This window comes from Neoarius graeffei, chromosome 7 (genome assembly GCF_027579695.1).
Source record: "Neoarius graeffei isolate fNeoGra1 chromosome 7, fNeoGra1.pri, whole genome shotgun sequence".
Lineage (NCBI taxonomy): Eukaryota > Metazoa > Chordata > Actinopteri > Siluriformes > Ariidae > Neoarius > Neoarius graeffei.
This window is the reverse complement of record NC_083575.1, coordinates 57054045-57068110: the sequence shown is the minus strand read 5'-3', so window position 1 is coordinate 57068110 and position 14066 is coordinate 57054045. Positions and strand designations below refer to the sequence as shown.

Genomic DNA, 14066 nt, shown 5'->3' with positions numbered 1-14066 from the left:
AGGAAATTGTGAATAAATTGAGACTAGATTTTTTTGTGATATTTTTGTTTGGTGGTGTCCCATGGGATTTTTCAAATGTATAATATGTGCCGTGGCTCAAGAAAGGTTGGGAAACACTGATCTAGAGCAATGTACAACATACCCAGAGCAGCCTAGGGAGCAGTCAGGGGTTAGGTGATTTGCTCAAGGGCACTTCAGCCATTCCTACTGGTCCAGAGAATCAAACCAGTGACCTTTTGGCCCCAAAACTGCTTCTCTAACCATTAGGCCATGGCTTCCTATGGCCATGCCTTAAAGGATATGGGACATGGATTTTTACCTGGGCATAATTATGTATAAAGGACATAAGAAATGCCATCTAAATCACTGCAGGGCGTCAAAAATGTGAAAATCATCACATTATTCAAGTATTTTTATACATCAGCGTAAAACAAGGATTTGTTAATGAGCTAGGTGGTCACGTGACCCGTGACGTCACAAAAACTTTCCAAGGAGCCAGCGCTTGGGAATCTAATGTAAACAGGTTACCGAAATGGACACCATCGACAGTGACATTCCCGATGTTTCACAGAGATGTGAAGTTAGACCCTATCAATTCGAACCGATAGCTGGAAATTCACATGAACATGGATCTTGTCTTTACTCTGAAGGGTCAGATGATTCTGAGAGTGAGCGTTCATTCAGCCCTCATGAAACTGAAAGCGGTCGGCTCGATAACACTTCCTGGTAAGTTAAAAACAATTCTGCTCAAAGGCTAATGATCTGTTGAAAGAAGTATTATTTTTGTATCATACATTGAAAGTTCATCATAGATCTAGCTAAAGTCCGTTGCAAGCTAGTTTTTTTTTTGCTGATATTTTTCGAGATTGATTGAGATACAATGCTTCCAGAGTCCGAGATGAAAACATTCAAAATGGCGAAACGAGTCAGAATTATGATAATCAATAATTGATACACCCAAAATTATAATACTAATCCTTACCTCGGCTTTCAGTCGCTTAGCGCAGAGGTCTTCAACAGGGGGGTCGCGAAATCGCACCGGATCACTCATATCAACAAAAATATTCCTGCCCTGTCCCCTGGCCTCCGTGCAGGGATGCAAACAGCACGCCTTTCGGCGGATGCCGCCTTTTTCACGGCTGAATCGCGCAGATCCGATTTTTAAAAAAATAGCGATGTTGGTTCATGGAGCATGAGGCATGAAGTGTAAGGATGAGAGCGAGGCGGTTTGGGTCGGGAAGCTGCGCGCATTTGTGCAGCCTGGCGCAGGTGTGCGCGGCTTCCCGATTTGAACTGTTTGTTTTTTTTTCTCATCCTTATACTTCCTGTTTCATGAATTAATATCACTCAGTACCTGAGTATTAATGTTGAAAGAATCCTCAGTGAAATGGTCCGAATACAGTTTGTGGGAAACAGTAGGTGCAAAGTTTTTTTCAACAGGTGTTCTGTAAAGTTGTCCTACCAAGCCTACTGCGCATGCGCAAAGCCTACTGCGCATGCGCAGGTGAGCCCACACTTTCCTCAGCTTCGGGTCCTTGGGGAATGCAAAAAAACTTACTCCAGGGCATTTCCCATTGGAATTATTGCAACCATAAGCAGCACAATACACCATGATGTCCAATGTATGATGTCCAATGTACTTTAAAGACTATAAAAACAATTTTCTTGTCATCCACTTCTCCGTTCATCTACCCGCTTGTGCTGTGCCCGAAAGTTTTTGTGACGTATGATCACGTGACAGCGGCTCTTCCGGTTGCAAAAAATGCATATCGGAAGTCGAGCAGAAATGCCATATAATCATCACGAATATAACGATTTTGCTGAATTTAATAGATGATTTTGTATTTGTTGATGCAATTAATTCATATTTTTAATGGAAAGAAATTGATATAGCGTGCTTTTATGTTTCATGTCCCATATCCTTTAATAAAGAGTATGTAAAAAATAAAAAATGAACAGTGGGAGCACATTTAATGTTGAATGGTAGGTTGTTTCACACCCTCAGGGCAGCAACCACAACCAATCTAAATATCTGAGACCTAGGGACCAAGGGAATATGGTCTGAGCATATAATTTATGTAGGGGATTGCAATCCATGAAGGACTTTGAATAAAAGAACCTGGATAGTGTATACTGTAGTGGAAAGTATTAGAACATTCTGTACTAACCACAAGTGTCCTATAGAAGACTTATCGTGTGTGTGTGTGTGTGTGTAGTGAGACCTGACATCACTTCATCAGTAAAATAGCTGATGGAGTGCCTTGGTGATATTAAACACTGGATGACTCAAAATTTCCTCCAAATAAATGAAAATAAAACAGAGGTCATTCTTTTCGGCCCAGCCTCATCAACTGCTGAAATCGGCACTCAGTTAGGCTCCTTATCAGCAACAATTCACAATGAAGTCAGGAACTCGGGTATCATTTTCGAGTCGTCAGTAAGTTTTGATAAACAATTTTCCATGGGAGTAAAGTCCAGTTTCTCCCAACTGAGACAAATTTCAAAGGTAAAATCTTTTCTCTGGCAGAAGGACTTGGACATAGTCATTTATGCTTGTATCATATCTCGGCTTGACTACTGTAACAACTCTTTATATGTGGGTTTGGCCCAGTCTGCTCTGTCATGCCTTCAGCTGATTCAAAACACAACAGCTAGAATTTTAACCAGCACTAGAAAAAAAAAAATCATATCTCACATGTACTAGTGTCTCTCCACTAGTTACTGGTGAGATTCCGTATTGACTTTAAAATTTTATTGTTCGTTTTTAAAGCCTTGCATGATCTTGCTCCAAAATATAACTGCAACCTCCATCATCCCTAGTCGACACCGAGATCACTGAGGTCATCCAGACAACTACTGCTCGTAGTCCCAAGATCTCGGCTGAAGTCTTGGGGCGATAGGGCTTTTTCAGTTGTTGCCCCTAGGTTTTGGAATGCTCTTCCTCTCTACATCAGGTCTTCTTCCTCTATCGAGATTTTTAAAACGCATCTTAAAACCCACTTTTTATGCTCCGCTTTTTATTGTGTGTAATTGTTGAGGGGTGGTGGTATTACAATTTTTAATAATCTGTTTTTGCACTATTGTTGGTATTGTGCTCATTTTATGCCTTTTGTACAGCACTTTGGCTCAACACTTGTTGTTTTAAATGTGCTTTTGAAATGAATTTGACTTGAATATATGTAAAACATTTTTAATTTACACTTGATATGAATGCATGTTTAACCTTCAAATTCAAGAAAGATTTAGCAATTTGCTAAAGTTGGAAAAAATTTTCTCTTAATAACAGAGTTGATTAGATGATCAAATGTGAGGTCGGATTACTCCAATTATGCCAAATTCCTGACATCTTTAACGCATTGTGACAGTGATTCTAGGTTGTTTAATAGACCGTTTTTAGACTTAGTTTGGACGTTGATCTCTTCAAGACACTCATTCTTAGGCCCTGTCCACACGGCAACGGATTCAGGTGAATCTGATAAAATTGTTTATCGTTTCGGCCTGACGTCCACACGGCACCGGCGTTTTGGGTGCCCCACAACGATATTTTTTGAGAACAGGTTCCAGAGTGGAAAAATCTGGCAACGGCACCGTTGCGAAGTCGTCTGGATGAGTAGAACAGATTTGTTTATGATGATGTCACAACCACATGACTAGAACAAGCAGCACTCTCACTGTTTTGTATGAACCACTGTATTGCATTCACTTTTGTATACAGCTTTTCTTTTAAATAAACAAGTAACTGAACCATTTCTTGAATTTCTTTTTTTTTATTGGATAAGACTGCTTTTCAAAATGTTCACACACAATATAAAAAGTTTTATATAAATTATATAAAAATGCTTTTCAAAATGTTCACACACAATAAGAAAATTAAGTTATATAAAACTATGCACACTAATAAAACTAATTTGTACACACAGAAGGCACGATTTCCTCGCGTAGTCGCAGCCATCTTCTTCTTGTTGTTGTGTGTTTGTTCCTGAGAGTGCTTCACACCGGGTAGAAGAAGGGGTTTTTGCGCATGCGTCTACTTCTTCTATTGTTCTGGTGTCTCCGATGGGACCGTCTTACAGCGCACGTAGAGGTGTGGCATGTGTATTGCATCGTTTTCAGCAAGCGTTGCGTTGCCATATGTACCTGATATTTTACTGATCCGTTGCCCATGTGGACGCGATATTTTTTTTAATAAAATCTCGTTGCCGTTGTGTGGATGTAGCCTTAGGCCAAGTTTACATTAGACCGTATCTGTCTCGTTTTCTTCGCAGATGCACTGTCCATTTACATTAAAACGCCTGGAAATGCCGGGAAACGGGAATCCGCCAGGGTCCACGTATTCAATCCAGATCGTGTCTGGTCCGGTGCTGTGTAAACATTGAGATACGTGGATACGCTGTGCTGAGCTCTAGCTGGCGTCGTCATTGGACAACGTCACTGTGACATCCACCTTCCTGATTCGCTGGCATTGGTCATGTGACGCGACTGCTGAAAAACGGCGTGGACTTCCGCCTTGTATCACCTTTCATTAAAAATTATAAAAGTATGAAAATACTGCAAATACTGATGCAAATCAAATCAAGTTTATTTGTACAGCGCTTTTAACAATAAACATTGTCGCAAAGCAGCTTTACAGAATTTGAACGACTTAAAACATGAGCTAATTTTATCCCTAATCTATCCCCAATGAGCAAGCCTGTGGCGACGGTGGCAAGGAAAAACTCCCTCAGACGACATGAGGAAGAAACCTCGAGAGGAACCAGACTCAAAAGGGAACCCATCCTCATTTGGGCAACAACAGACAGCCTGACTATAATATTAACAGTTTTAACAGGTATAACCCTCAACTGTCCTCATGGGGCCGTCCTTCACAGGAGTGGGGCGATAAAACTCCGACCAGACACAGGGCACCAGGATGGATCAAGCAGGTCCGAGGGGCAGAAGAGGCCAGCATCTCAATCCCAGGATCAACATGTAACTCAGAGGGACAGATTGGGGGGGGGAGAGAAAGAAAACATGTTGTTAGGTATGCCCTAAAAATGACAAGTATTAAATCTGTGTGGTAGGCTCGCAGAGACGAGAGTCTTTACATCAGGCATGACACACAATGGCATGTTAATATGGTAAAAAAAAATATATCATGACCTGCTCTGGCTGGATGCTTGATTGGGTGATGGGAGCACACTCCTCAGCAATGATGAGATGCAGATGGGACCCTTAGGCCTGGCCAAGACAATTCAGTTACATTTCACCGGGTCTGGGACATGCGACAGAATGTCTGACGGCCGATTCCCTGCAGGCTACGATAGCCAGTCGAGGTCCCCACCGTCTCCACCAAAAGATTTCCTGTTGACTCCATGTAACTCAGAGGGACAGATTTGGAGTGGGGGGGGGGAGAGAAAGAAAACACAGGTGGTTAGGTATGCCCAATGTCACCTGAATAAGTAGGAACAGTATACATATTGCACCGAGTACAAGCAGGGACTCCGGCAACTAACTATGACAGCATAACTAAAAGGAGAGAGCCAGAAGGTAACACAGGCATGAGGGAGCCCCGGGACATAAAGCAGCCAGCCACTGCACCGTCAACAAACTCGAGTGAGCAAGTGAGTGGGGGACTGACAGCATCCATACATCCCAGTTTACCAAAACACTCTATGTCTGAGGACCCTCCAGATCTACTCCTTTACCTCAAACACCATTAACAAAAGGCTTGACTAAACAGATATGTTTTTAGCCTAGACTTAAATGCTGAGACTGTGTCTGATTCCCGAACATTACTTGGAAGGCTGTTCCATAACAGTGGGGCTTTGTAAGAAAAGGCTCTGCCCCCTGATGTAGCCTTCACTATACGAGGTACCAGCAGATAGCCTGCACCTTTTGATCTAAGTAGGCGTGGCGGGTCATAGAGGAGCAGAAGTTCACTCAGGTACTGTGGTGCGAGACCATTCAGTGCTTTAAAGGTCAATAGTAGTATTTTATAATCAATACGAAATTTGATTGGGAGCCAATGCAGTGTGGATAAGACAGGCGTGATGTGGTCATATTTTCTAGTTCTAGTAAGGACTCTTGCTGCGGCATTTTGAACTAACTGGAGCTTGTTTATGCACTTATTGGAACATCCAGACAGTAAGGCATTACAATAATCCAACCTGGAGGTAATGAAAGCATGGACTAGTTTTTCTGCATCATGCAATGACATTAAATTTCTTATCTTTGCAATATTTCTGAGATGAAAGAAAGCTATCCGGGTGATGTTATCAATGTGAGTTTCGAATGAAAGACTGGGGTCAATAATCACTCCGAGGTCTTTTACTGCTGCACGTGAAGAAACAGAAAGGCCATCCAGAGTTACTGTGTAATCAGAAAACTTACTTCTAGCTGTATGTGGTCCTAGCACAAGTACTTCAGTCTTGTCAGAGTTAAGCAGAAGGAAATTTATAAGCATCCAGTGTCTAATGTCCTTAACACATTCCTCAATTTTATTAAGCTGGTGTCTCTCATCAGGTTTTGCAGAGACATACAACTGTGTGTCATCAGCATAACATTGGAAACTAATACAATGTTTACGAATAATATCGCCCAGAGGTAACATATATAGAGAAAAAAGCAGTGGACCCAAGACAGAACCTTGTGGAACACCAAACTTTACCTCGGTAGGTCTAGAAATATCACCATTTATATCAACATACTGATAACGATCCGTTAGATAAGACCTGAGCCAGGAGAGGGCCATTCCCTTAACTCCCACAACATTTTCTAGTCTATCCAGAAGAATGGAATGATCAATGGTATCAAATGCTGCACTAAGGTCAAGCAACACAAGTAGCGAGACACAGCCCTGATCAGACGCCAACAGTAGGTCGTTTACTACTTTAACCAGTGCTGTCTCTGTGCTATGATGAGGTCTAAATCCTGACTGATACATTTCATGGATGTTATTCCTATGTAAATATGAGCATAACTGCTGTGCCACAGCTTTTTCAAGGATCTTGGAGATAAAGGGGAGGTTTGATATTGGCCGATAATTGGACAGCTGACAGGGATCAAGGTCAGGTTTTTTAATCAGGGGTTTGATAACTGCTAGTTTAAAGGATTTGGGTACATAGCCAATCATAAGAGAAGAATTTATTATTTTTAGAAGCGGTTCAATTACTCCAGGCATTATCTGTTTGAATAGATGTGTCGGTAAGGGAAATACTGCCCATTGTGTAATTATGATTGTCTTTAGGCTTGCCATCCTTCCACTTGCAAGTGGTAAGTGACGCGCATGCCCGATATGCACTAGGATCACACACACAGTGGCTCAGTCCCGAATCACTGCTCGTGCGCTTCACTCGCGCACTCTGTGAGCTGCGCAGGGCCGGAGTGCGCACCCTCCAGAGGGCACTCGCTGTTCAGGGCGGAGTGATTTGGAGCGCAGGATGCCTGCGGAGCCGAGCGTAACCGTGTATTGGCGTTGCTGTGTGCACGCAAATCGTGCATTGGCGTTGCTGTGTGCACGCTAATCGTTTTAAAAACGTTAATCTGATGATCCGCTGATACGGTCTAATGTAAACCCCACCTTACAAACTCCATACAGAAAGTTCCAAGTTGACTGCAAGGTTTGAATCCAGAACCTGCTTGCTGTGAGGCAGTAGTGCTAACCACTGCACCATCGTGTCACCCGGCCACATAAGTATCACAGTGAAATAATTTTCCCCAGTTTAAGCATATAAAATGAAATTTGCACCGGCACTAGTATTAATCCTTGGGGGACTCCTTATAGTCAGCGATTGCAGCAGATGGGAATGCATTTCTAATATTAACTGAAATTCCTGTGATTAAGATAGAACCTAAGCCAGTTCCCCTTTACTTGTCTGAATGACCCCTGTGACATGGGTACGCATCTGAATCTTTTATTCATATGTGTAATGATCCATGTGTTTGTTTTTTCTCAGGTATACATGAGTTCCCTGAAGACCTCTTCACCAACCAGGAGCGAATGGAGGGAGCTGTGGCCCTGCACATCATGAGTGTAAGTGTGTGTGTGTGTCTTTGACTTAGACAAATGCAGGAATGGTCTGTTTTTACTCTCATGCAGGTAGGACCGGGTGATAAAAATATAAAGCTTGAGATTTCCAGTAACATAGAGTAGAACTTCATTAAATGTCTTACTTTTAACTAATTAAATACTTACCTGTAACTTTTTTGTTTTGTTCTGGTAAGTCTTTTAAAAATGAGTTCATGAATCAAGCAGATATGGAAAAAAGCTATTGGCTTTGGTTGGTATACTCCAGTAAAAATATGGGTAAATTGGACATTTGAGTGATGTTTTCAGTGGTTGCTGAATCGGTTGTCTCAGCTATAACGATCTAAATTACAGTATGTACAAATCAGGTATCTCAAGTTGTGACTTGCATATTAAATATTTAATGAATTCATCTTTAGTAACCACTTTATCTTCAGAAAGGTTGCTGTGGTTTAAATCACTTATTTGCTTATGTTTTGGGCGGGTACAGAAGAAATAATAGAAGGGGATGGTCAGACTTGCAGTTGAATTGTAGGTATTGTATTTAAAACAAGGGTTATGTATATAACCGCGGTTCTAAGAGTTTCGGATGACCGCCAGAGGCGGTGCTTTCAGCACATGGATATCCATCACACGAACGTGCAGGTCGAGTAATAGTAACAACAAAGTCACGTGTGACCTGGGTGACGTCACCCCGTGACCCCGGCATAAAGGACCGGTAAACCCAGGAAGTGACCTCTTGGCAAATCTTCTCGTGTACACTCCGAGTGACTGCCAAGCTCTGGCGGTCATCCGAAACTCATAGAACCGCGGTTATATACATAACCCTCGTTCTATTTCGTTTCTCCTGACCGCCAGAGGCGGTGCTTTCAGCACATGGATGACTAATACCAACCAGGTCATGAGGAGTGCCTACCCGTACTCAGTGCTGCTGCGACGGGCCTGGAATGACAGCCGTCGCCACAGGATTATGTGGGACGACATTAAGACGGTAAAACCTGGTGAAGGTGCAGCTGGAAGCCCAGGAGGCTGCGCTGCATATGTCTGAAAGGGGCACGCCCTTCAGTGATGCCCATGAGGCCACCACGCCCCGTGCAGAGTGCGCCCTGACAGCCGGAGGAATCGGGGAGCCACTGTGCCTGTAGGCATGTAATATGGCCTCGACTATCCACTTGGATAGCCTCTGCTTAGAGAGCGCCAGACCCCTCCTCGGCCCTGTGTGGCACAGAAACAGGGCGTCACTCCTACAGAAGCCCTCTGTACGGGACACGTACACCCTGAGGGCGCGAACTGGGCACAAAAGTTCCGACCTCTCATCATGGCCCGCCTCGAACGCCGCAAGGCTAAGGGGCTGGTTGACGAAGGTAGCAGAGAGGGTCTTCGGGAGGAAAGAGGGGTTAGGCCACAGAGTGACCCCACTGTCGCCGGTGTGCCACTGCAGGCACTCCCCACTGACTGACAGCACGTGTAATTCCCCGACGCGCCTCGTCGATGTAATGGCCAGAAGAAAAGCAGTCTTCAGGGAGAGCCATGAAATGTCTGCCGTGAGCAGGGGCTCAAACGGTGCGTCGCAGAGAGCCTGCAGCACCAAGTGAAGGTCCCATGTGGGTACCCGGCTCCGTCGGGGGGTCTCAACCGGAGAGCACCCTTCAAGAAACGTGCCACCAAGGGGTGGGACCCCACGGTCCTTCCCCCAACTCTGGCATGCTGAGCAGAGATGGCAGCTGCATAGACCTTGATGGTGGCAGGAGTAAGACCCTTATCAAACAGAGACTGGAGGAACAGTAGAATGGTCGGCAGGGGGCAGCATGTAGGCTCCTCCCCCCGAGTTAAGCACCAGTTGGAGAAAAGCCTCCATCTGTTGGCGTAGAGGGCATTGGTGGAGGGTGCCCGAGAGCTTGCAATGGTGTTGACCACTGCCGGCTCACAAAGACCTAGCAGGGGGTCCGGCCCTTCAGCGGCCACACCCAGAGCTGCAGATGGGCTGGATCCGGGTGCCAGATCTGCCCTCCCAGCTGTGATAGCAGGTCCGTCCTCACTGGCAGGCACCAGGGGTCGCCGTTCAGAAGTTGCAGCAACTTGGGAAACCACACTCGGCCCGGCCACCGAGGGGCGACAAGCAGCAGCCCATGGTGGTCCATCGCAACCCTGTGTAGGGTTGGCACAATCAGCGGCAGAGGGGGGAAGGCATACAGCAGTTGCCTCGGCCAAGCATGCGCCAGCGCATCCTGGCCCAGGGGACTGGGGCCGTGGAGGCTGAACCACAGAGGGCAGTGTGTCGACTCCTGGCAGGCAAAGAGGTCCACCTCTGCCCTGCCAAAATGTTCCCAGATGGCGAGAACCACCGCTGGGTTGAGTCTCCATTCCCCGGGATCGGGGTCCTGGCGGGACAGCAGATCCGCTGCCCTCTTGGCAGTGCCTGGCAAGTACATGGCACGTAGGCTCAAGAGATGTCGATGGGCCCACCGCAGAAGTTGGCCGGCCACTTCCAAGCACTGGAGGGACTTGGTGCCTCCCTGGTGGTTGATGTAGTACACTACCGTAGCGTTGTCCGTCCGCACCAGAACATGTCTGCCGGCCAGGCCTGGGAGGAAGTGCTGTAGGCCGAGGAACACAGCCCGTAGCTCCAGCACGTTGATGTGCTGCTGTCGCTGTCCTGGACTCCAGTAGCCTCTGACGGTCCGGCATTGCCAGACTGCACCCCAGCCTCCCAGGGAAGCATCCGTGGTGATGACCTCCCTCCGGGAGGGGATAGCCGCCAGCGGAACACCCCGCAGAAGGTAAGCCCTCCTCCTCCATGGACGGAGGAGCCTGAAAAAAGTATCCGTCACCTTCACGAGCCTGTGCCTGTGCAGCACCGGGTGGAGGTGGAGACCGTTGAGCCACCTCTGAAGCGGGCGCAAGTCCAGGAGTCCCAGCGGGACCAGAGAGGAGGCTGCCGTAAGCATGCCCAGCAGGCGCTGAAAGGTCTTCAGGGCGAGTGACCTGCCCCGTCCGAAGCGGCCAAGCAGCAGGCGGATGTTGTGGATCCTGGTCTGGGAGGGGTTGCCATCAACGACCTCGAATCCAGGTGCATGCCCAAGAAAGTCGTCTCCTGGCTGGGCACCAGCGAGCTCTTCTTGTAATTCACCCTGAGCTCCAGCTCTGCGACATGTGAGAGCACAGTCGCGATGTCAGTGCGGGCCTGAGCTGCTGACCGTGAACAGACGAGCCAGTCGTCCAGGTAAGGCAGGACATGCAAACCCCTTGCCTGAAGTGGTGCCAATGCCGCTGCCACACACCTGGTGAACACACGGGGTGCCAGCGATATCCCAAAGGGCAGAACATTGAACTCGAAAGCCTGGCCCTCGAAGGCAAACCGCAGGAACTGCCTGTGGTGTGGCGCAATGGGAACATGGAAGTAGGCGTCTTTCAGGTCGATGGTGGCAAACCAGTCGCCCGCCTGGATGTGGTGTAAGACATCCACTGTACGCAGCATGCGGAATCTCATGGTCTTCAAGTGGGAGTTGAGGGACCTCAGGTCGAGGATCGGGCGGATACCGCCATCCTTCTTCGGAACCAGAAAATACCTGGAGTAGAACCCACCTTGCTGTCTCTGCCTGTCGACGGGAGAGATTGCTCCTTTCTCCAGGAGGGTGGCGATTTCCTGCCGGAGGACGAGGGACTTCCCCGGATGGCTCACGGTGGTGTGTTTGACCCCATGAAAACGCGGCGGTCGGCGGCAGAACTGGATGCGGTAACCCTCGGTGAGGGTCACCAGCACCCAGGGGTCTGGGGTCAACGCTTTCCAGCTTTGGAGCTGTTCGCTGGAAAAGCGGCCGACCGCTGGTGCGCTGATGTCCGCGCCGTCCAGAGCGCCCCCGTCGGTCACCATGGGGGTGATGAGGAGCGGACTGGGTGTAGGGGGCGGCACCGCGGGTCCGGGAGGTGGTGGGGCGACGAAAGTCATCAACCCGTCTGGTCTCCTGGCGGGTGCGTGGCCGAGACAGAGTCGGTGTGGGCCCCCTGGAGGACTGGGCAGTATTGCCATGGCAGTGGACCTGGCGGAGGCCAGCGAACTGCTGTCGCGCCTGGACGACCTGGGCACTCCGGTCCAGGGCTTGCTGAGCGGCCTCGCCAAACAGCTCCCCGGGGACAACAGGGAGAGAGCGCAGCACACGCCGGTCGGGCTCGGCCAGAGGGGACTGTGCCAGCCATATCTGCCGGCGGGCGAGGGTGAGATACGACATCAGCCGGCCCAGTTCCTGCGACGAGTAGGCAAAGGCCTGGAGAGCCGCGTCGCACAGCTCCCGTGATGCCGTGCTCGTCCCCTCCAGCATCTGGGCGAGGGCCAGCAGCAGATGGGACATGGAATTGTCAATACGACCCATTCGTGCCGCCGTGTCGTATCCCCGCACGATGAGGTCGTCGGTCGCACGGCATTGGGTGCGGGGGCATCGGGCGTCAGGCCGCAGAGCCTCGTTGGGCGAAAGGACGAGGGCAGCCACGGAGGGCTCAATGTTGGGCATCTGCTGGAGGCCGTAGGTAGGGGCGTCCTGCATTGCTGCCAGGGCCCTGCAGTCACTAGGGAGGTGGGAAAGGCGTCTAGGGTCCGCCCAACACCTCTGTAACTCCTCGATGTATGGGGCCGAGGGCGGAACAGACAACGAGGAAGGCTGTGTGGAACCTCTGAAGAAAGCACTCTGATGCTGGGCCACCGGGGGCGTGTCCAACCCCAGACGGGCCAATGCAGCCCTCAGCGTTGGCTGGATGGATGAGCGTCCGCCTTCCGACGCTGCCGCGGTGCCATGGCTGGTGGCCTGGGAACCGGCTGGAGAGGTGGAGTCGTGACCGTCAGACCCACCGCAGTCAAAGCTCTCCGACGCCCGGATCGACAGTTCATCCAGGCCGCGTGCATCAACGGCCGGTGACAGAAGCGGTGGTGATGGTGAACGGTCGGGCTGCCAGGCAGAAGGGGTGGCTGCGGGAACACTGCTGCCCTGTGGTGGAGGCTGGAGATTCACCAGCAGGGCCTTCATCTCCTCCAGCTCGGTGGACATCACCTCCACCTTCCGAGCCAAATCACCCGAGCGCTTCTTTTTCGCCTTAGAAGCGGAGACGCGTGGGGGAGCCCCACGGCGCTTGCTGGGCCCCGCTGCTGCAGCCGGCACCATGTCCTGTCCCCCCGAGGCCCGGGGGATGTCAGACGGAGGATCCAACCGAGCCAGCCTGGCGGTCCGCGCAGCCACACTCAGGCACATGCAGTCTGCGCAGGCCATGTCCGTCAGCCCCTGCCGCAGGTGATCAATACCCAGGCACGAGGGGCACTCGCGGTGGCCGTCCTCCGGCTCGAGGGGGGCCCGGCAGTTGGCGCAGCGAGAGAATAGGTCCATGACACCTGGCTGGCAGAAGGGAACTTAAAAAATAGGGTGAGAACACCCCAAGTAAGTATCCCAAAATAAACAATCAGGCAGCAATGAAAAACGACCGGGCGAACACACCCGTGGTCGGGAATATTAACAAGGATAGGCGCCGTGCGCCACAGAACTGATAAACAGCGGCGAGAAACACCGCTTTAATTTAAATGAATGAAAACCGCTTACCTGAGCGACAACAAGCCGGCCTCCAGCGGCGAGAACACCGCCTCGGAGGGCTAGTCAGCTAACTCCACCGAGCGAGAGCGCTCAGCTTAACGGAGTAACAAACAATACGAATACAACACACAAGACAGCCGGCCTGTGAGCAGGCCGGAGACAAGGCTACACAAAATAAGGCGGTCGATAATATTAACAAGGATAGGCGCCGTGCGCCACAGAACTGATAAACAGCGGCGAGAAACACCGCTTTAATTTAAATGAATGAAAACCACTTACCTGAACAAAAGCAAGCCGGCCTCCAGCGGCGAGAACACCGCCTCGGAGGGCTAGTCAGCTAACTCCACCGAGCGAGAGCACTCAGCTTAACGGAGTAACAACAATACGAATACAACACACAAGACAGCCGGCCCGTGAGCAGGCCGGAGGCAAGGCTACACAAAACAAAGCGGTTGATAATATTAACAAGGATAGGCGCCGTGCGCCAC

General features: G+C 49.2%; 1 protein-coding gene across 2 annotated transcripts in view; it reads left to right on the top strand.

The window, feature by feature from the left end:
* The window catches only part of slc24a3 (solute carrier family 24 member 3), a 214649-nt gene that overhangs the window by 148476 nt on the left and 52107 nt on the right, over positions 1 to 14066 (top strand). For both annotated transcript variants that reach the window (XM_060926057.1, XM_060926059.1), the window contains exon 3: positions 7935 to 8011. In XM_060926057.1, the coding sequence (XP_060782040.1) occupies positions 7935 to 8011 (77 nt within the window). The remainder of the gene's footprint in view (positions 1 to 7934; positions 8012 to 14066) is intronic.